The 24,376-nt window shown below is 38.4% G+C and overlaps 1 protein-coding gene across 4 annotated transcripts in view; it reads left to right on the top strand.

Annotated features, from left to right (window-relative positions):
- ST7 (suppression of tumorigenicity 7) overlaps window positions 1–24,376 on the top strand; it is a 202,508-nt gene that overhangs the window by 68,529 nt on the left and 109,603 nt on the right. For all 4 annotated transcript variants that reach the window (XM_083366702.1, XM_083366701.1, XM_083366700.1 and 1 more), the window contains exon 2: window positions 18,132–18,214. In XM_083366702.1, the coding sequence (XP_083222828.1) occupies window positions 18,132–18,214 (83 nt within the window). The remainder of the gene's footprint in view (window positions 1–18,131; window positions 18,215–24,376) is intronic.

The following is a 24,376-nucleotide window of genomic DNA, read 5'->3' as shown; positions in this document are numbered from 1 at the left end:
CTTCCACTATCTGTTTTTTATTTTTTTTTTGCTGTACTCATTTTTGGATGGGTGTACAATGGGTGTAATCACAAAATTTTAAAAAAATGAAGCAACCAATACAAATGTATCCCTACATAACTAACATTATTAGTTAACACTAAAGAAATGGATTTTCCCTGAATCAACAACCTAGGAGGGGGGAATTAAAGAATGAAAACAGTGCCTTGGATTTTACAGGTTGTTGGAAAAGCACTCATTCATTTTACCAGATATTGAAAATAACAAAGAAATCTCAAGCAAAACGCCTGTATTAGCAGATGCAACTGATATAAAATCTGGATGAAGAACAGTCAATAAAGCATTCTTGGTTGTCTATTTTGTCTTTCCTAATAAGCTGTAATCAACTTCCTCACTTAACTTTGCAAACCCTGTGGGTTCCATGCCATTCCACATACCTGCAAGAAAGCAGCTGCAATCTGGGTACTCTAACACAGAGTTTTTCAACCGGTGGTATGCATACCACCAGTGGTATGCATACCACCAGTGGATGGTACGCATGGAGTGAATGTCTTGGTCACCTTCCTCTGCCCCACTCCACTTTTTTCCCGCCTTTTCCTCAACGGCCTTGAATGCATGCTGAGGAGGAGCAGGGGCCCCATAGCCCAGCCTGCACTGTCTGCAGGAGCAGATCCCTCACCACCGATCCACTGCTGTTTCAGGTGCAGGAATGAGGGTTACCAAGCTGCTGACTGCCGAGCTACATGCCCAGTCCAGAAGGCAATTCTTGGTCTTGCTAAAAAACCAGAAAAACCACAGCAGCAAGCTGAGGAGTGGAAGTTGTAGAGTGCACCCCATCTCCCACAGAGGGTGCGAGATCTGTGACTGACCCAGTGGGCAGACCAGTGGAAAGTGAGTTGGACTACGATGATGATCCCTTGGTAAGTCACCCAGACTTATCCCCATAGAACTGGTGGTTCAATCCTCGGGGCAAAAGAGGAGCCTACTAGCTCTACTGGATTCAAGGTGCACCAGATGCCTGGTCAACCCTGCCCTGGTCAAGAAATGGTGTGAGACTCAAACAGCTTAAAGTGCCTGTAGTTTTTTGCCAGCTGGACAGCTCAGTGGCAGGAGGGCCAGCAACATTTGTTATCAAACCAACATAGATGAGGATGGGCGCACACAAAGAGACCCTGTGCTTCATCGTAGCCCCTGGAATGGAAAGACCCCTTGTGTTATGACTGTCTTGGCTCCAGAAATGAAACCCCATATGAACTGGAGGAGAGGGCTGCTAAAAATCTGACTTGCTGGCTGTGAAGGGGAAAGGGAAAGGGCTGTAAAAGACCTGCTCCAAAGTTGCAACAGGTGAAATCAAAAAGGCAGATGGGAGTAGCTGCCAAAGATTGGCCCCAGGATGACCATCAGATCCCCAAGGAGTATTGCGACTTACGGGATATCTTCATTGAGAAGGGGTCAGACACTCACCCCACAGGCCAACTGACTGTATGGGGGCCAAACTACTCAAACCTAAACTATATTCTATGACTCCTAGGGAATTGGAGTCATGTGGACTTTTATAGACAAAAACCTGAAGCGTGGACTCATCCAACCTGCCAAACCAAGGTGGTTGCCCCGGTACTATTTAGGGAAAAGAAAGACGGGTCCCTTCCTCTATGCATTAACTATTGTGGGCTTAATGCTGTGTATGTGGAAAATGTTTACCCACCTCCCTTCAAGAAAGACATGCTGGCCCACTTGGCCAAAAGAAATGTCTTCATCAAGTTGGATTTACAGGAAGCGTACTACTGAGTGAGGATCAAAGCAGGGGCTGAGTGAAAAACAACTTTCAATTACTTCGTAGGATGCTTCCAGTTCTGGGTCCTCCCTTTTGGACTGCAAGGGGGCCCTGCTGTGTTTATTCAGCTAATAAACAAAGTACTGCATGAACACTTGTATAAGGGAGTGTTAGTTTACCTAGATGACATTTTAATCTATACTGAGACCATGGCAGAACCCCAGAACATGTAAAACTAGTCAGAGCTGGGTTTAAGAAGCTTCAAGTGGCCAAACTATATGCCAATCTGTCAAAGTGCGAATTCCACCAGGGTAAAATTAACTATCTGGGCTACTGCATCTCTCTGACAATAAGTTGACCCCCCATTTCTTTGTGGCAGCCCCTCAAATACTGGAATAGTGCTGTCAGGTCCCCCAAAATCCTTTTTTTCTCTAGACTAGCCATACCCAGTTCCTGCAATCATTCTTTATGTTTTAGTTATTAGACATTTAAGCATCTTAGTTGCTCTTCTCTGCACTTTTTCCAAAGTCTCAACTTTATTAACATTTTAACAGTCTTTTCATTCATCCATATTCTGGATAATACTCCAAATGGGAGTGTTTACTTTTTTGATGGGAAAGAATAATAATGGCAATATATGCTTTTACAGAAAGCATTTTCATGCCGCTCTTCCTAGAAAATAAATGCCAAAAACTTCATTAAGGATCATTTTGCATACATGCATGAAAAAGATAGTACAGCAATCAACAGTACTTCAGGGTATAGTAAAAATAAATTGAAAGTTTGCTAAAATAACTTTCTGCTGGATCTTAAAATATTAGTGCTAGGCAAATCTTCTGATGATAGGCTTTCCGTGGCTGGTATGTCATGCCTAAAAAAAAAGCCCCTGCTTTCCTGTTGCCATTTAAATTGCTTCTGTTCTTTGGAAAAGATTAATTATGTGTGATTTTAGCAGACCACAAGTTGGAGTATTTAATTGTATGAGAGAGGTGTGCAAATGCAGTATTTCTAAGAACAATGTTGAATGTAGGTAGTCCTTGACTTTCAACAGTTGATTTAGTGACTATTCAAAGTTATAACTGCCGTGAAAAAAGTGACTTATGACCATTTTTCACACTTGCAACCACTGTAGCATCTCCATGGTCACATGATCAAAATTCAGATGCTTGGCAACTGGTTCATATTTATGACGGTTGCATGATCCCCTTTTGCAGCCTTCTGACAAGCCAAGTCAACGGGGAAGCCAGATTCACTTAACAACCTTATTAACTTAACAACTGCAACGATTCACTTAACAACTGTGGCAAGAAAAGTCGTAAAATGGGCAAAAGTCACTTAATAAATGTTTCACTTAGCAACATAAATTTTGGGCTAAATTGTGGTTGTAAGTTGAGGACTACCTGTACTGAAGATTTGTGGATGACTGGACTCAACTGGACAGGAGAAGCCTTTACCTTTTTATAAAGATGTAAAATATAGCTCTGTATCTCTCCAAACAATTAAATGGACAAAGTGCTCTTTTTGAGTTTGTGTTCTCTATATAACAGGGGTGTCAAACTGCCAGCCTACGGGCCGGATGCGTCACGCGGAAGCCACACCCACCCCATTGCTGGGAATGGCAAAACACTCCTGATACGTTGCGTGATATCATGTGACGATGTGAGTTTGACATGTCTGCTATATATTCTTGAATATATAGCCAAGATTGTATTCAGACAGCTAGCTTGTATCAAGCTAAATGAGGTGAAGTTCAGCTTGACACTATGGAGTGTTTCATGTTTTTTTAAAATAGTCTTGTTTCTTTGAAGAAGAAAAATCAAGGCAGTTCCTTTTTTCTTAGAGGTTAGCTGAAGCAAGGGATTCTTGACAGAGGTATTTGATCTTTGTAGTTGGACAAAGGTGTGTCAGTGCACCAGAACCTGTACCTTACTATTCCCAAATTCTTCACTTAATAGGATGAAACATTATGCAAACATGCAGTATTAGATGACACCTGAATAGCTGCAGCACCAGTCTCTCAAAAGCAAAGTTTAACCTTGACTATCTTTTACTTTAATAAATATCATGTAGTGAAGAAAGATTTCTCCACAACCAGAACTGCCTTAACAATTAAGAACAGCCTCCTCTCAAGTATTACAGTATCCTCCAACCAGAATCTGATGGATTACCCCATCCAATCAATTCCTGCAGCCCGATTAGCACAAGTAGACACAACTAGACAAACCAGAGCTCCTGCAGAATCCAAGAGTGATAAGAATTTAATGCTGTCTGATCAATGAGATTCCAGATCCATTTTCTCATGAGATCATGTTCTTTGGGAGGGGGAGGGGGTTATCAATAGGTGGCATAGCATGTTTGTCCTGTAAGTAACCCTGTTTAGGATTGCACCCTTAGTATTCTTACCCATTGGCTTCAATCTATCCTTGACAGCAAACTGAAAGAAGAAAAGAATTCTTAATAGTAAATGTGTTAATTACAAAGCTTATCTTGCATATAATTTAGGTGGTATATAAATGAGGTGAAAAAGAAGAAACATGTCGAGTATATTTTTGGAATATTTAGTATTACTTGATGTCTCTCTTTCAAATTTAAGTATCTTCTCATGTTTGTTTAATTGGAATTTCTAATAATGTGATAATGGACATGTCTGTCTGTAAGTGCAAATGCATGTAAATGTGTAGAAGGCACCATCCACTGAACAGCAGATTGCCCTTTTACATGCTGGAGAAGCTTTTTTGTAAACAGTGAAATGATTTGTGTTTTCCAAATAATGAACTTTTGTTATATTTATGTTTATTTTCATTCAAAACTTACAATAGGTAAGGCTAGGTGAGGAATTTATGGTTTATCAAAAGGAATTAGCCCAAAGGCCTGATGATTTCTTAGAAATATGTTTCCTGCCCAATTTTACAGATTTGAAATCAGAAAAACAAGTTAGACTACTTTCTTTGAAACATCAATTGTCTTAGAACTGATACACCTCTGCAGTTACTTGCATGTTAGGCTGATGTACATTACACACACACACACACACACACACACACACACACACACACACACACACACACACAGAGAAACATTCCCTTGGAGTTCACTGTCCTTGCCATAGCTCAAGATCACCATTGTGCACGTGGCAATGAAGGCAGGAGAAGCAGAAATAGTTTGCTTGTGTATTTTTTTATAGGGCTCTGCCAGCTTCAGAAATGTTTAGGAAGAAGTGCTTTAGACCACAGGGAAGCACTACACCTTTTTGCTATTCATTAGAAGCCTGGCCTTTTTCAGTCTTACATGCAAGTTGAAAAAATTAGAGTGGCCATAAATGAGTAAAATTTTCTCCAGCAGAAATATTTGTAGTATATTAACTGCTCAAAAAGTAGCACATGGCAACTGTTCTGCAGGTATAAACATCTATTGTAACCACAAAATCATTTTAAGAAGGTTTCTGCTGTTAATCTGAGATTTGAATTTGTATTTCAGCCAATTTAGCCCAAAGTTTCTGTTGCTAAATGAGACATTTGTTTACTGAGGTTTGCCCCATTTTACCACCTTTCTTGCCATAGTTGATGAGTGAATCACTGTATTTGTTAGCAACATGTTTGTTAAGTGAATCTGGCTTCCCCATTGATTTTGTTTGTCAGAAGTTCACAAAATTGGATCTCATGACCCTGGGACGTTGCAACTCTCATGAGTCTGTTGTCAAGCATCTGAATTTTGATCACATGAGCACAGTGATGCTGCAACAGTCATAAATGTGAAAACGATCATGTCACTTTTTCAATGATGTTGTAATTTTGAATGGTCACTAAATAAACTGTTGTAAGTCGAGGACTACCTTTACTGTATAACTATTCCTGTATTGTACTAACTTTTGGTTTACTTTAACCATAATTTAGTAAACAACCCAGAGTGAGCTTGAAGATAAAGTATCTATGTTTACAGGATCAATTTATAGTTTGTTTTCTCTATTTAATTTTTTCTTGGCTTACCTCACATATGTGAACTGGGCACAAAATAGGATGCTGTAAAGAAACCATGCATCCCCAGCCATACAAAACTGCAAAAAATTGGGTTTTAATGACTAAAAAAAGGTTGTGCTACTGATCATCATTTGCATAGCATGATAAAATAAAAATGAAGGACTCATTTAGTGATTTAGCTTGATCTTTTTTATCATGTCCCATTTTATTGTAAAGAGCCTGAGGATATTTGTGGTCAATTTAATCTGTTGGTGAAAGGAAGCCATAAGTGTAGCATTCCCTTTCCTTGGAGGGAGGGGTCTGTCTTGTGTTTTTAGAATGCAATTTCTACTCTAGAGATCCCTCCCTTTTTTGGAGGCGGGTGAGGGGGGAACATGGTTTCAGCATCTTCACCCATGGCTTCCATATCTAGTTATATGTATGTACAATGTAAGTAGTGAATATAATTAGAACAATATTGCAGTTTTTCAGGGTTTTTTATATAAAGGTAAAAGATTGTTTTGAGGGATAATTGCCCTACAGTGGGCTGATGTTTGTGGTAGTAAGTTTTCCAACTCTTTTGGTTTATCCACTGCCTGGGCGGTGATATTGCCAATGCTTCATAATGACCCAGAAATGTAAAACCAATATATTTCACAGCAGGTTATTTAGTATTTTCATTTGTTCCCTGTTTCAACCAAAACAGTCATTAGCATTTTTGAATTAGCATTTCTATCAGAACAGTGGGTTTAAAATCTCAGAAGGCACCATCATGATAATGTTAATCTTTTGGCTGGGATTTGCAGAACAATCTCTGCAGTTTGCTAGACAAGACTATTAAATTAACCCCAGGAAGCTCCCAAGAGAAAACCATGCTATCAACCTGCTCGAGGGAAGTAGTAATGAATCTCTGAGGCTTAACTAATAATTCTCAGCCTGCAATCCCAACAGCAAGACAAAGAACAGCTTTCTTGGCAGTCAAATCATCACTTCTGATGGGGACTTTTGTCCCAGACCTGCATAGGAGGCCACAATTCAGGAGATGCCACTGTTGCACAGTGTTTTGATACAGCCCTCTGGAAAGAAAAACAGGCAAAGAGCACTTCTTTGAATTGTTAAGCAATTGGTGAACTGGTGCTTGATTCCTTTCCAGGCACAATTCAAAGTGTGAGTGTTAACCTTTTCTCATATACAACTTTCTCCATATCAGGATGCCTATGTCGCAAACATTCAATGTAACTATTATATTGTATATTTTTGCATATTTATGTTTGTGTTATTAATCTAATTTCTCTTTCAAATGTGGTTTGAAAGTCAAAATTGTTAAAAACATCATATCATTTGCTTGGACTTTGTATGAAAAGCAATTGAAAATCATTATCAGAAACTTAAACCAAATGAAGCAGCTTTATATTTAACCAGATTGTTGGTCCAATACTTTTTCCTGCAAAAGCAACTGAGATCTTTGCAACTAGAGATTTGGCAAAATGAAGCTGCATATAAAACGTGTTTTGCTATTGAAGAATGGATTGCATCACCAAAATAAACTTTTAGAATAAGCAGCATTAATATTTTCATTGGTAGCACTTACCACTATCATTTCCTTTTTTTCCTTCAGTAATATTTCTGTGCTGCCTGTTAAAAAGCAACCAAAATGATTCACAGTGAACTAGCAATAACAGCAACAATAACAAATATTTTAAATGCTAAAGCAATAAAATCTGCAAAGTAATTTAAAAGACATAGTGAAGGGAACAGTATAGTTCCTAAATGCTATTTTTTAAAATCAGAAAGTGAGTGCTGATCTCCTGATCTCCTATGAGCTTAACAAAAGAACCCGACTCTCTGCATCTGAGACAAGTTTATAATAAGACAGTCAGACCCTTTGATTGCCCAGTAGTCTTTAGCCAGGTAAGATTGTAAGGATCAAAGCCCATAAATTGAATTGGACCAGAAAATAACTCTTGTTTTTGGAGTAGGTCATTATTATAATTATATGTAATTATAAGCTATGGTACATATTTTTTAAAATTAGTTAAATACAGTGACCAAGGTCATTTAATTTTGAATTGGCGCATCATCCTGGAAACAGTGTAAGCTAATTACCCTCATCCAAGAATCCTAGGGAACAAAAAAAAATCCTTTAATGACTCTCCAAAAAAGAATCACTTTTGGTTTTCAAAGTTTATATAAATTACAATGCAAGCTAATGAGAATGTTATTTCTCTGATCACTTTTATAGGAATATTATATTTTAAGGTATTGAAGATTTTTGCACTGAATTCACATGAAACCATGCTGATGTCAAGGTTGTGACTGACGAATCCAATGATCTGAGATGATCCAATCTCTGATGCAAAACTTTATTGAGCACATCATTTTGGTACAGGTGAAAGGAAAACCAGCTCTGGTTATTTCGCACTTAATTTGCTATATTAAAAGTATAAAAGTCTCCCTCCCCCAATTATAATTCAGATAACTATTATGAGAGAATGTCTTTAGTTCTCAATAAACAAATCTTGAATGTCCTTGGTTCTCATAGACTGGACTCTTGATATCAGAAGTCTGCATTCCATTCTTTCCTCCCTTCCCTCCCAAGCTAAGAAGCAATAATGGCTGAAACAGCATAAGCATTCTTTGAGGCTTGATAGCTGAATTATTTCCTGTGGATTTTCCCCAGTGTTAATTGCAAGGCAATAGGCATTGCACAGTCTGGGTTTTCTTAACAAATTAGCTAATGTGAGAAATATACTGTTATGTTCTCCTGTGTCATCATTCTTCTTAGTCTATGTTCATGTTGCTTATTTGGCAAAACCAAACTTCTAGGCCACTATAGCTATTTGACATGTGGAAAGCAATTGCTTGAGCCATAATATGATTTGCAGAGGGATTTTTTTAAAGGTGTTGATATACGTGAAAACATAGAAAGAAAGGGAGAAATATATTAAACACAGTCTGGCAATAAAGAAAAATAAAATGCAAGTTATAACATAAAGACATTGTGTTTGAGTGCAAAAAAATATATGGAAAATATATTCAGGGTAGCTATGATCATTTACAATCAAAGACCAAAGCACACTTCTAAGTGTAATTATAAACATCATGCCCATGCTTAGAATTAAAGTACTATCATGGCAATTCTGACAATTCTGTGTGCCAGAAAGTATGACACTTGATATATAACGAGCAATTTTTAGAAGGGTATAGTTGAGCAGTCAAAAAGCTTGAAATGTAACCTCCTACTTGTTGATAATTATAGCTTTGGTCTCCACGGAGCTGTTCAGCATGCTACTTATATGATCACAGTATATTTGGCAAGATTTGAGAGTTGGTTTCAACTGTTTTTGCCAATTCACTTCTCTCTTGAGACAAACTTACTGTATCTGCAAATTCCTCCAACCCCCCAGCTGGGATCTTTTTTGCTCTTGAAACCAGTGGAAATATTTTATCTCTGATCTCTACAGTGTTTTCTTCTTCTGAAGGATGAAACCGGACAGTTAAAAAATTAAATACATTTTCTATATACACAAATTACATAAAGTCACATGTCCCTAATAACTCTAAAAATACGAATCCCAGGTATATTTATGCAATGGTATAAAATCCTTGAACTCTGGAATAATTGTAAAACAGCTGTTTATTGTTTAAGAACCATAAAATAATAAAATCAACCATTTATAAAATCTAAAAGTCTAAAAATGGACTGTCTTAGCTTTCGCTGATCCACTGTCAGCATCATCAGAGTAGGCATTAGGGGCTGGGGAGTTTGCTTATAAATCACATGATCAATGAGTAGGGTGTAAAGTCAATTGGGTTTATAAGCAAACTCCCCAGCCCCTAATGTCTACTCTGATGACGCTGACAGTGGATCAGTGAAAGTTAAGACAGTCGATTTTTAGACACTTTGATTTTATAAATGGTTGATTTTATTGTTTTATGGTTCTTAAACAATAAACAGCTGTTTTACAATTATCCCAGAGTTCAAGGATTTTATACCATTGCATAAAGTCACATGTAAAAAATTGCATAATGCTTATTTAAGAACATAAGAATGTCCTACTGAATCAAACCAAAGGCCCATACTAGTTTAACTTTTGGAATCCCATATGGTCAACCATAAGTTTCTGGTTGCAAATTGAAAATATAGGCATATCCTTCTCCTAATGGCTGTTATATATGGGGAAAATGTACAGAAAGTTCTTTGACATTCGGAAGATAAGAATAAGATGCTAAAAAGAGACAGATGTTTGGCCACATTTGACTTAGTGTTGATATTATTATATACCCATCTTTAGGCAAAACTACTTGTATTTCCACTGAAGATACAGCATTACATTTAAGATGTGGAAAACAATTGAAAAATATACCTTGCAACGTACAGGGGTGCAAAGATACCTCTCTTCAGATTGTTAATGCAGCCACCTCATTGTAAGGATTGTACATCTTATTTCAGAAGCATATATATATATATATATATATATATATATATATATATATATATATATATATATATATATATATATATATATATATACATACATGCCTTTTATGTTTCACAAAGTTTAACTCTATTAAGATGTGTGTCTTGTGAACAGGGTATCTATAAGGATTTTTGAGTCACCTGCATAGACAAATGGAGTACTTAGTAGTCCTTGTTTAGCAAATGTCCTCTACCAACCATTCACAATTATGATGAAAAAGTAAAATGAGAGTACCTGAATAACAGAAGTAGAAATTGAGTGGTGTTATATTGCTATGCCTTTACAAGTCCTGCTTTGTGTTGTCTATACAAAACAGTCAGTTTCATCAAAAACATTACAATGGTTGGAGTTAAAATATGTGGGTTTTTTAAATTATTTTTGAAAAAATGCTGTGAACTAAGTGAAATTAATGGGTGGAGCTTACCTGTTCCACACTTCTTCCCCTTAAATAAAAGAGCTTACCTGTTCCACACTTCTTCCCCCTAAATAAAAGATCAATAAGAAAATATATGTAGTTATCAACTTTCTATTATTTAGTGTGTCTTCAGCCATTTCTTCAAACCTGCTATAGAACAAATGTTAAATCTTTAACAAAGCTGTACATGGAGTCTACTTCTTGATTGCCTATGAGCAATATAACATTGTCTAAATCATAATATGTTGGTTGTGCAATATATTAAGTGACATACCTAGCATGACACATTTATTTCTGTTCCAGGTGCGGCAGTCTACTTGGTTCATTAAACCCTATGTCTGGTCCTGGGACAAGCATCACTATTTTTAGTAATTTAGGGCCTTCTTTTAATTGATAGACTTATATGTTGTGAGAGTTAGTCAAATCTGTAGCTGAAGAATATGCTAATCTCAACACCAATTTGCTTCTTGATTAACTGAATGTAAAGAAATGAGTGTATTGTTGCTTAATTATTTTTTCTCCTTCAACTTGAAGATGATCTTAAAGTTTCCCAGAGGCTGACAGATGTCTAATGTTGATTCAATTTTTTTTAATTTTGTTTATATTCTGCTGTTGTTCCAAGAGTTCAGTGTGATTTCCATAGGAGCTCTCTTCATTTTATCCCCAAAACAACTTTGGGAGATAAGTTGGACTGAGAGAGAGAGAGCAGCTGGCCCAAAGTCACCCAAAGAATTTTTTTTAGCTGAGGATGGATTTGAACCTGGGTTTTCCCTGTGCTAGGTCAATACTATAACTGGTACACAACATTGTCATTTCTTTGTAATTACATTAATTTCTTGGGGGTAATGAAAGAGAACAGGAAATTGCTGATAAAAAATAAGGGGGAGAAGCTTTTCTTCCTCAGTGAGACAAGCCATTGTGGAGAAGAATTAAAGATTACATTATTTTTAATATACATATAGAGTTATTTATTGGCCAAGTATGATTGAACAGACGAGGAATTTGTCTCCAGTGCATAAGCTCAGTGTACATACAAACGAACAAACAAATTCAATAAATAAATAAATATAATTAGTGTACATACAAACAACATGTACATACAAACAAAAAATGTACATACAAAAAACAAGGTAATATAATCATAATATACTAATAGGAGAAGGTAGTAGAAAAGATGAGAAGGATAATAGTAATACTTGTTGCTGATAGTTGCAAAGTCATGTCCAACCCATCGCGACCCATGGACAACATTCCTCCAGGCCTTCCTGTCCTCTACCATCTTCTGGGAGTCCATTTAAGCTCATGCCTACTGCTTCAGTGACTCCATCCAGCCACCTCATTCTCTGTCATTTCCTTCTTCTCTTGCCCTCAATCTTTCCCAGCATTAGACTCTTCTCCAGTGAGTCCTTCCTTCTCATTAGGTAGCCAAAGCATTTCAGTTTCAACTTCAGGATCTGGCCTTCTAAAGAGCAGTCAGGGTTGATCTCCTCTAGGACTAACCAGTTTGATCGCCTTGCAGTCCAAGGGACTCGCAGGAGTCTTCTCCAGCATCATAGTTCAAAGGCCTCAATTCTTTGGAGCTCAGCCTTTCTTATGGTCCAACTTTCACAGCCATACATTGCAACTGGGAAAACCATGGCCTTAACTATACGCACTTTTGTTGGCAGGGTGATGTCTAAGCTTTTTAGTATGCTATCTAGATTTGCCATAGCTTTCCTCCCCAGGAGCAAGAGTCTTTTAATTTCTTGGTTGCAGTCCCCATCTGCAGTGATCTTGGAGCCGAGGAAAATAAAATCTGTCGCTACCTCCATTTTCCCCCCATCTATTTGCCAGGAATTGAGAGGGCCAGATGCCATGATCTTGGTTTTCTTAAAGTTGAGTTTCAACCCAACTTTTGCACTCTCCTTCTTCACCCACATCAAGAGGCTCTTTAGTCCTCTTCACTTTCTGTCATTAGAGTGCTATCATCTGCATAGTTGATATTTCTCCCGGAAATCTTAATTCCAACTTTTAAATTATCTAGCCCTGCCTTTCTCATGATGTGCTCTGCATATAAGTTAAATAGACAGGGTGACAATATACAGCCTTGCCGGACTCCTTTCCCAATTTTGAACCAATCAGTGATTCTGTGTCCAGTTCTCACTGTTGCTTCTTGACCCGCATATAGGTTTCTCAAGAGACAAATAAGATGGTCTGGTACTCCCATCTCTTCAAGAACTTGCCACAATTTGTTGTGATCCACACAATCAAAGGCTTTAGCATAGTCAATGAAGCAAAAGTAGATGTTTTTCTGGAACTCCCTAGCTTTCTCCATGATCCAGTGTATGTTGGCAATTTGATCTCTAGTTCCTCTGACTCTTCAAAATCTTGCCTGTACTTCTGGAAGTTCTCGATCCACATACTGCTGGAGTCTAGCTTGTAGGATTTTAAGCATAAGTTTACTAGCATGTGAAATGAGTGCAATGTTGCGGTAGTTTGAACATTCTTTTGCATTGCCTTTCTTGGGAATTGGAATGTAAACTGACCTTTTCCAATCCTGTGGCCACTGTTGAGTTTTCCATATTTGCTGGCAAATTGAGTGTAGCACTTTTACTGCATCGTCTTTTAAGATTTTGAATAGCTCAGCTGGAATACTGTCACCTCCACTAGCTTTGTTGTTGCTCAGGTTTCCTAAGGCCCACTTCACTTCACATTCTAGGATGTCTGGCTTGAGGTTAGTGACCACCCCATCGTGGTTATCTGGGATGCTAAGCTTGTTCTTGTACAGTTCTTCTGTGTAATTTTGCCACCTCTTCTTAATCTCTTCTGCCTCTGTTAGGTCCCTGCCATTTTGGTCCTTTATCATGCCCATCTTTGCATGAAACGTTCCCTCCATATGTCCAATTTTCTTCAAGAGATCTCTGGTCCTCCCTATTCTATTGTTTTCTTCTATTTCTTTGCACTGTTCATTTAAGAGGGCATTCTTATCTCTTCTAGCTATTCTCTGGAATTCTGCATTCAATTGGGTGTATTTTTTTCTTTCTCCCTTGCCTTTTGCTTCCCTTCTTTCCTCAGCTATTTGCAAAGCTTCCTCAGACAGCCATTTTGCTTTCTTGCATTTCTTTTTCTTTGGGATGGTTTTAGTTGCTCCCTCTTGTACAATGTTGTGAACCTCCATCCATAATTCTTCAGGCACTCTGTCTATCAGATCTAATTCCTTAAATCTATTTGTCACCTCCACTGTATATTCATCAGGGATATGATTTAGTTCGTGCCTGAGTGGCCTAATGCTTTTCCCTACTTTCTTCAATTTAAGCCTAAATTTTGCAACAAGAAGCTCATGGTCTGAGCCACAGTCAGCTCCTGGTCTTGTTTTTACTGACTGTATAGAGCTTCTCCATCTTTGGCTGCAGAGCATATAGTCAATCTGATTTCTGTGTTGACCGTCTGGTGATGTCCATGTGTAAAGCCGTCTCTTGGGTTGTTGGAAAAGAGTGTTTGCTATCACCATCATATTCTCTTGACAAAATTCTATCAGCCTGTGCCCTGCTTCATTTTGTACTCCAAGGCCAAATTTGCCTGTTATTCTGTTATCTTTTGGCTTCCTACTTTAGCATTCCAATCCCTCATGATGGTAATGACATCATTTTTTGGTGTTAGTTCTATAAGGCGCTGTAGGGCTTCATAGAACCGGTCAATTTCATCCTCTTCAGCAACTGGTTGGGGTATAGACTTGGACTACTGTGATATTGAATGGTTTGCCTTGGAGTCGCACTGAGATCATTCTGTCATTTTGGGGATTGTATCCCAGTATTGCTTTTCTTACTCTTTTATTGACTATGAAGGCTACCCCATTTCTTTTGAGGGATTCTTGCCCGCAGTAGTATACCTGATGGTCATCTGAATTAAATTCACCCATTCCTGTCCATTTTAGTTTGCTGATTCCTAAGATGTCGATGTTCAGCCTTGTCATCTCTTGTTTGACCATGCCCAGCTTTCCTTGATTCATGGATCTTACATTCCAGGTTCCTATGGAGAAAAAATCTTTACAGCATCGGACTTTCCTTTCACCACCAGATACATCCACAGCTGAGCATCCTTTCGGCTTTGGCCCAGTTGCTTCATTCTTTCTGGCGCTACTAGTACTAGCCCTCTGCTCTTCCCCAGTAGCATATTGGACACCTTCTGACCGGAGGGGCTCATCTTCCAGTGTCATATCTTTTTGCCTTTTGATACTGTCCATGGGGTTTTCATGGCAAAGATACTGGAGTGGGTTGCTATATCCTTCTCCAGTGGATCATATTTTGTTTCTTGGGTGGCCCTGCATGGCAAAGCTCATACCTTCATTGAGTTATGCAAGCCCCTTTGCCATGACAAGGCAGTAATCCATGAAGGGGAATAGTAATACTACTCAGGTAAATATCATTAGACACAAGACAGGGAGTTAGATGTTCGGCAGAGTGATGGCACTTTACATCTAGTTGTTTTTGCATGCAATGCCCTGTCCCGAGGGGAGGAATTGAAACAGTTTATGTCTAGGATATGAGGGGTCTAGATATTTTTTCAGCCCTTTTTCTGACATGTGTAGTATATAGGTTGGAATGCAGTCTGTTTTTTTCTGCATATATTCAAATTTTTATTTCAGATTATGGTAAAGGGAAAACCAGATAAATCATTAGTGACTGTCAGAACCCATTTTTTGGTGGGGGAGCTTTTTCCTTTTCCTTTCCCTTTTTTTAATAAATATTTTATTAGAATTTTTTAACATAACATAAATCATTCCGTAATTTGTAAAACAGAATGTTGTCTGGGTAACATTTATAAGACAGTCCTTAACCATTAATTTCTATGATCTATATTCCATATGTTAATTTCATTTGATTTCCCCTTTTCCCAAAGTATCTTTCTTTGCAAAACATTATATTAAGACAATTCTTATTATTTTAATTAACAACAGTTAAGTATATAGTTTCAATAATCCTATTTGTCATTTTAGTTGCCGTATCATAAATCCTGTTATTGTGTTTATTTCAGCTTATTTCTCCCCCTAAATTCTAAATATTCTTACAAGTGACAATCTTTTCAACACTTAACTATATTTACATTGGTGGGTTTCATTCTGTTTTTTCCATATAAACCTTCTCATGCTTTTATATTTCTTAATCAATAAGTAAAAAAGTAAAAAGAGACAAGAAAAGAGAGAGACAAAAAGGAAGAAAAAAAGGGAAACAAGAAAAAGAGACAAGAGCACTGAGATACAAAAAATAACATATAACTTAAAATATGTATCCCTCCTAATTTAATATATATTTATTCCCTCAATTTCTTATTCTTTTTGACCATAGCTAAGAATGTATTTAATCTGTTTAATCTTTAAGCATTCCTTTCAATAGTTCTAATCATCTAATCCTTTAACTCTCATTCAAAACACATTTTTATGCTTTTCTTATTGTCACATTTAAATAACTAAAACATTTGCTTTTGTTTAAATCATTTCAACTTTTTTCAGAAGGGAAAAAAACATATTATATTAGTTAAGGGGAAAAAAATCATCCCTCTAAGAGTAGTATATTTCAAAGTTTTTACATTCCTTTAGCCCTAGTCAAACAAATGTTTCTTTTTAAAGTATTCTTTCTGATAAGCTCTATCTCTTTTCTGAATTTCCATTTTAGTCTTCTTTCTCTGGCCATTGCCTTTCTTAATCAATATGTTTTGCTGCATCATTTTTTTCCCTGTAAGGAATTTTTTCTCATTCTTTTCCTTATCTTCAAAGTTGCTTAGATGTGTTGGAATATTTCCCATTTGAATTGAATCATATTTTTTATTTTATATGGTTCCATCTTCAAATCTCTATCCTCAGAATTACATTTAGTCATCTCTACTGTATTTTCCTGAGAAATTTCTTGAAGTGAAATTAGGTTAAAAATAAGTTGATTCATGCTCTCAAGGTTGTTCTGCATTTTCTTGTATTTTAAAGTCATTGTCCTTTGAAATTTTTGCCGCTTATCATATGTTTCATTTTGTAAAGTAATCATTTTATACAGTTCCATCTTTAAGTCTCTATCTTCAGAATTTTGTTCAATCATCTCTACTGTATTTTCCTGGGAAATTTCTTGGAGTGAAATTAAATTGGAAATAAGTTGATTCATGCTCTCAAAGTTATTCTGGATTTCTATGTAGTTTAAAATCATTGTCCTTTGAAATTGTTGTCACTTATCATATGTTTCCTTTTGTAAAGTATTCATTGCTTCAGCTTTGTTATTCTCACTTTGTTTACACACCTGCATTTTCTAACAACTTTGAGGTTCAGAGAAAAAAAATCCTCATCCACCAGCAGGTGTCAGCATTTGCTCATTTTCATGTCTTTCTAGTCTCTTTTCTCTCTCTAAAGAGTAAGTTTCACCGCTAACTAAAAGGGGGGAGCAGAGTCCCCCTCCCCCTTTCCTTCTTTGAAGATCTCTTATTTTGGGGACTTTCTTCTTCAGGAAAATAGGTAGGATAGAGAAAATCAATATTCTTACCCAGATTCAAGCATGCTGTTTAACATCCACTTAGTTTAAAAGCTTATGGCTTCCATTGTTTCAGCTATGGCTGGACATGGAGTTAGCCAGCCTTTTCTTTCATTGGTTTCTGGGAGGCTTCTCCTGGACTGTTCGGAGAGACCGCCATCTCTCCTAAGTCCCTGGGATTTCCTTCCTTCATTCCACCCCTTCAGGGTGGGTTCTGGCCCCTTAGGGTCCCCAACAAAAAGAAATTTCAGCCGAAGGATTCGGCATTCCCAATCTTCCAACTGCACTGAAAAACAGAAACTGGAAGCCCCCTTTTCCTTTCCTTTTCTTCTCTCTGGGCTCTGCCATACTCCTGGGGGCAAGGGGGAGGCTTTTGGGGGATTGTATTTGTATTGGCCTTTCACTTAGCTGCTATAAGAGTTTTAATTGGGGGTTTTTATATTTTTTCAGGGATTAAATTTAATCTTTTTAATTGTTTTTAATTTTTGTATCAATGTTTTAAGTACCCTGTAAACTGCCCTGAGTCCTTCGGGGAAGGGCGGTATATAAATTCAATAAAATAAAATAAATAAATAAAATAAATAAATAATATATCCTCTCCGCTTCCTCTATTTGCTTGCTCTTTGAACTATTCTCCCCTTGTTGCCAACCTGGGGTGAGAAAGGAATGCCTCTGGCCATCTGGCTTATCTCTCGCTGTGGAAGGGAAGGTGTGAAGACCCAGCAATGTTTTCACAACCTTGGGAACCGAGTCTTTTCAGCCTTGTTCCCACAGCAGACTTAACACCTGGGGATTGGCCATTTGAACTGACCAGATGAACTGTTGGGGTGGGTTTACTTTTTGCTCCTTTAACCTATTGATTTGAGTGGGAAACCAACAGATCCTGCCTTCTATGCCTGCTGTCAACTTCTAATAAAAGTTCCTTTTGGGGTGGAGTTGATCCAAGAGTTCTGCTTTCTTGGGAAGAGGTTTTGAAGCGGGTCCTTACATTAGCCTTTTTTTGTCTTTCTCTTTCAGTGAGTATGTTTTTGAACACATTAACACCCAAATTCTATGTTGCCTTGACAGGCACTTCTTCGTTAATCTCAGGACTTATTTTGGTAAGTACTAGATCTATTTTTAAAATATTTTATAATCTTCTATAATACATTGGATTTCACAGCTATATGTTTTTTTGTCTTTTTCCTGCAAGTTTCCATATTTATATATATTGTATAATTCATATTAGTCACAAATTAATCTGAACATTAAGTCTTGTTCTGTGGAGCAAATTTGCTACAGTACATACTAGAGAAATCATACATTTGTCAATTAGGATAGAAGAAAACCAATTTGTTCAAAGTACACTCTGTGTATTAGTTCAAATTTCTGACCATGAAACTAGAGACATATATATATATAAACAAAGACTCTAATGCAGGGGTTCCCAACTGGGGTGCTCGCACCCTCTGGGGCTGCTAGACGATATTCCAGGGGGTGCAAAAACTTGCATTTAGAAGTTTCAAAATTATAGTGTATATGCATAATTCATTATTTTGAACTTTTGTAAGAGGTGCTAGAATATATCAGAAGTGTTCTAGGGATGCAGGGTATAGAAAAGGTTGGGAGCTGCTGCTATAATGACACATTAAAGATAAATATATCACAGTTTAATTTATTAGATATATGCATGATACCTAATATATGAGGGCAATTCAGAAATAAAACTCCATTTGGGGTTATCAATGACAGACACTCTCAGATAAAGAACTTTTATTATACATATTAGAAAACTACATCATTATATTACTTATTTGACATAATTGCCATTCAAATTGAGGCACTAGTCTTAACTTCTTACAAGGTTTGAAATTCCTTAGTTGTAATCATTTGGTGCCAAATCTGGGCTGTGGGGGGGTGATCAAAAACATCCCAACAGAATTGCTTCAAAAGTTCTTGGAAGCGTCTAGTGGTCTGCGGGCGAGTATTATTATGAACCAGCACACTGGAAGTCAGCATGCCCTGACGCTTGTTATGGATGGCTTGTCTGAGTTTTTGTAATGTTTCACAGTAGTCTTCGGAATTGATGGTCAAACCATGCTCCATGAACTTCACTAGCAGTACTCCTTTGGCACTCCTTCACATTTGGCAGGATTTTCTATGGCACCACTTCCAGTGTGGTATTGGTTCACAATAATGCTTGCCCACACATCACTAGATGCACCCAAGAACTTTTGAAGCAGTTCTATGGGATGTTTTTGATCACACACACACACTATAGCCCAGATTTGGCACCAAGTGACTACTACTAAGTAATTTCAAACCTTGTAAGGTGTGATGACAAGTGCCTCAATTTGAATGGCAATTATGTCAAAAAGTAATGTAATGCTGTAGTTTTGTAATGTGTATAATAAAAGTTCTATATCTGCAAGTGTCTGTCATTGATAACCAAACAGAGGTTTATTTCCAAAATGCCCTCATACAATCTGTACTCCAGCTGTAAATTCAGCGTGATATGTTCAGCTGATTAGCTGTTCAAAACCTTAAAAAGGAAGAAACTTGGGAAAAACAGCCATTTCAGTAGTGAGTTGAAAGAAAGTTCTTGCATATCTTCTCAGAAGAATATAAGGTAGCCCATAGGTGCAGAAGTTATACACTCGAATTAACAACTCTTATTCAAGCAAGGCTAGCTGGCAACCAAGAAATTCTGTCAAGTCCCAAAGAGCTGTCATTTGAATAAAAGTGCCTTATTGTTGCTTTGTTTGGCATTGCTAAAAAACAGTTTCCAACCTTTATAATTAATGTGTTTATGACATCAATAATTGTTAAGATTAAATACACATTTACATATAACTTCCTAAAGTTCTGATTTATGATTAAATTTGTTACGTTTTAGGCCTTTTCTATCGAAAACCCCAGATCAGAATTTAGAATTCTTTGAAAGTGCATTAATACAGTTAGTCATTTATAATAGCATAATCCTAAATGCATCATCTTAAAAGCAAGGTCTTCTTAGTTTTAGGAGACTTATTTGTACAGAGGAATTTTTTCTGTACAAAATTTCAGCAAATCCCATAATTAAATTACCTCATTTGTGCCATTTGTTATTTATTTGCACAGATTAATCTGAATGCATTGTGCTAAACTCTGAATGTCCATTTATTTATTGTTTGGGGTATAATAAAAATGGCCTGCAGCTTACATTTATTAGCTTAATACCAGAAATGGCTATCTAATTTGGTGTATTAAACTTAACATTCTTTTTTGCCTTTATGTTATAATAGCAATAAAGTAACTAAAGGCTTACTGTCTTTTCATGGTATATGTTGAGCTATCTCAAGCCCTACTCAGTCTAAATAGGTCCATTTCTTTTTCCACAGAAATATCATTTGATGATGTTCTCCTTTAATAAATAGTACATAATAATTATTTTAAAATATTGATAATTGCCAGTGTATTTTAGTCCTTGATCTTTTTCGCTATCAGAGGGGAAAGTGTTTGAAGGTTTGGTGAAAATACAATTTGATTTACTTTCCAAATCAAAAGGGACATTTCAATTTTAAAAAAATGGGTGCTGCAAATCAATTCTGCCCTTGGAAATCTCAATCAAACTAGTTCTGTTACATAATTCAATTCAAATAAAATCAGATTGATTTGTAACCTTCCCAGCTGACTTCTGATAAGCAAAGTCAGTGAGGGAAGCTTAATAATTCTCTTAACAACTTTGGCAAAAAAAATCATAAAATAGGGCAAAACTTACTTAACTGCCCTGATTAGAAACAGAAATTTGAGGCTCTGTTGTGATTGTAAGTTGAGGACTACCTATGTTGTGAGCCAGTTTTTCTTCCTGTTTGAGGCAGAAATATGTATAGGCAAAAGTGGACAGCTTTTAACACAGTTAAATTTTTTCTGTTCATATGTGTGTGTGTGTGTATGTAAAAAATGAAGGAAAGGCTCACTTTGCATAGTGTTGAAACATACCTACTACAGCATCATTGGATCTTGAATTTCTGGCCTGGAAAAGAGAACTTTCATAGTGGGAACTACAAAACAGAAGCAGAAATATTTTGGCAAATATTTCCATTTTTCCCATTTTAGTCTATCTTCTTGAATTACCTGACTTTTGTGCTCAGTTCCCAACTCACATTATGTGTAGGCCTCAGTTACTAGCTACTCACTGAGCAACAGAAGTTGCAACAGTGCTGAATAAGTGATGGTTGATTGGTCCTCAAAGTTCTGGCCATCCCAGAACCATCTCCATGGTTGCATGATCCTGATCCTGAGTGCTTGACAACCAGCTCTAGTTAATGATTGTTGCAGCATCCTGTGCTCATGAGATCGCAATTTGCAACTTTCCCTACTGGCCCCCCACAGGAAAAGTCAATGGGAAAGCCATAATTATTTTGTATTTGGTAAGCCTCCTACCCGTGCATCCTCCTGAGCCTTGCTGTGCTTGTGCTGTGCCTCCATAGCCAGTCATGCATCCCCTCTGCGCACTTGTGCACCCTTTCCCACTCCAAGCCCCACTGTGTTCTTGCTATAATTTTGCCATTCACTCACTCTTGTGTACCCTCACCTACCTGGCAGAAGTCACCCAAAAGTCAGCATGCAAACTACCCCTCTCCAGCCACCCCTCACTCCCTCTCTTATCCAGTAATAGCCACCTACTTGCCTGACAGCCTGCTTGTGAGTTTTCTGGGACTTGCAATGTCCTGTGGGTTTCCAGGCTGATTTTGGTTGTTAGAAGCTAGCAGGGAATTGCAAGGAAGTACTCACTTAACAATCCACAATTCTCACTTAATGATGGCAACGGGATCTGCAGGGATTGCTGTTACTGAGCAATGCAATACAGTCACATGACATCATGCTTTAGAGCCCCATTGTTTAGCAATGAAAATTCCATTCCCAATTGCTGTCATACGTCAAGTACTATATGTACTATGCAATCCAAGTTTCCAGATTTTGGAAAGGTTTTTCTCATAATTTGATTTGTTGTTGTTAAAAAAATCATTTGGAATATGGTGGACACAATCACATGTGAAGTAAACCAGCTTATTGATTTTGAATCTACTTTTAGTCTTATAGCTTCAGATTCCTTGTCTCTGTCCTAACCTGGTTAATTCTTTCCTGTTACTGTTAAATAAGAAGAATTTCTACATGATTCAAAAGCTTAGTCAACTACCTAATTTGATCTTGTTCTGACAATTTTTCCTAAACTTTATTATCTTGGTCTGGGTCAGCGATAACTCAAAAGCAGTAGTGGGATTCAAATAATTTAACAACCGGTTCTCTGCCCTAATTACTGTTTTAAGTACAAAAAAACCAATATACCGAAAGGTAGTTTATTATTTCATCTATTTAATACTTAAGTAAGAACAGGGACGCAGTGGCTCAGTGGGTTAGGACGCTGAGCTTGTCGATCAGAAGGTTGGCAGTTTGGTGGGTCGAATCCCGAGTGCCGCATAACAAAGTGAGTGCCTTTTACTTGTCCCAGCTTCTGCCAACCTAGCAGTTCGAAAGCACGTAAAAATGCAAGCAGAAAAATAAGGACCACTACAGTGGGAAGGTAACAGCGTTCCGTGTGCCTTTGCCCTCTAGTCATGCCGGCCACATGACCACGGAGACGTCCTCGGACAAGCACTGGCTCTTCGGCTTTGAAATGGAGATGAGCACCGGCCCCTAGAGCCAGAAACGACTAGCACGCATTTGCGGGGTAACCTTTACCTTTACATTTAAGAACAATAAAAGAGGTACACAATGCTAGATTACCATGTTTTCCCCAAAATAAGACTGGGTCTTATATATATATATTTTTACCAAAAGACCCATTAGATCTTATTTTGGGGGGATGTCTTACATTACAGTAGGTGGCAAATGTGCGGGGATAGGGCATGGCCTGTACATGCGGCAGCAGCTCAAGGCCAAAATGCCAGCTTAGTGCCAGACGGTCAGGGAGGGTGCTGAAGCAAGCCAGTGTCCTATTGCACCCATGCCGGTTGCCCCTTTCTTGCCAGAGCCAGAATGCTGCCGTGTTTACCATAAGTGCCGGTACTGGTAGATGCCAGTCTTCCCTCTGGGGCTGGGCAGCTGATAGAGAGTGATGGGCCTGTTTCAACACCTGGCACCCTTAGGGGGTTTGTGCTTTCATTCCCTTTCCGAACCAGACTGCTGGCACTTTCAGCCACCTGGCCCTCTTCGCAGCTCTGCCCACACAGCCACCAAAGTGGCAGGTGAAGCACCTGCTTTCCAGCTCCATCACATTTCTCTGTCGCTGCAGAGCTGGAGAGCTTGCCTCACCCACCACCACCCAGATGCCCTTTCTTTCCAAAGCATTTCTTTGTTAACCTTCTTTCCAGCTCTGACGCATTCTTCTATTGCGTTCCTCCACTGCTGTGTGGAGTCCCACAAACAAAAGAAGTTTGTGGGAGAAGAAAAAAGTTCAATCAATCAATTCCAACTTCTCATGAAAAAAAAAGATCTCACAAAGTTGGAATTGATTGACTGAACTTTTGTTTTTTGGTCCCACAGAAGTTTTGGGACTGCACATGGCAGTGGAGGAACATCAGAGCTGGAAAGAAGGTTAGCATAGAAATGCTTTGGGAAGGGAGAGCATCTGGGGGGTGGGGATGGGGCAAGCTCTCCAGCTACACGGTGGCAGAAAATGCAATGGAGCTGGGAAGCAGGCACATTCCGGTTCCAGTGCTCTACCTGCCGATTCCATGGCTATGTGGGCAGAGCTGCAAAGAGGCCTCAGAAGGGGAATGAAAGGGAAGAGGGTGGGTGGGTAAGTGAGGGGGGATCTGTCCCACCCCACCCCACTTGTTCCACATTGTGCCCACCAAAGCTGCTGCCAAGGTGCTTGACAGATCCTCTCCTCCAATGTAACTTTCCTCTGCCGCCATGTGCAGTCCCACAAACAAAGTTTGCCAAAGTGGATCCCCGGCTGCAATATGTGCTGTAATGGACAGTCAGGAAGTGGAGCAACCGGCATGAGGGGAGGAGGAGAGGGGAGAAGAAAGAGGAAAAGTGGCCAAGTCAGAAGTGGGGCCGTCCCAGCCAGCCAGGCACCTAAGTGCTAGCTAAAACAGTGGAAACTGTGTGTGCGCCTGCTACACACTCGCTCCATGTCAGCCATGCTCTCCATGCCTCGGATCAGTTGCAGCACACCATGAAACGTGGGTGAGCATGTGGCAGGCTGGCACATGGACTCTGTTGTTTTCGGTGGCGCATCTCACTTGGCCACTTTTCCTCTTCTCCCCTCTCCTCCTTCCCTCACGCTGCCT

This window comes from Vipera ursinii (assembly GCF_947247035.1).
Source record: "Vipera ursinii genome assembly, chromosome: 6".
In the NCBI taxonomy this organism is placed as follows: Eukaryota; Metazoa; Chordata; class Lepidosauria; order Squamata; family Viperidae; genus Vipera; species Vipera ursinii.
Note: the sequence above shows the minus strand (reverse complement) of the source record. Positions and strands in the feature narration are given on the sequence as shown.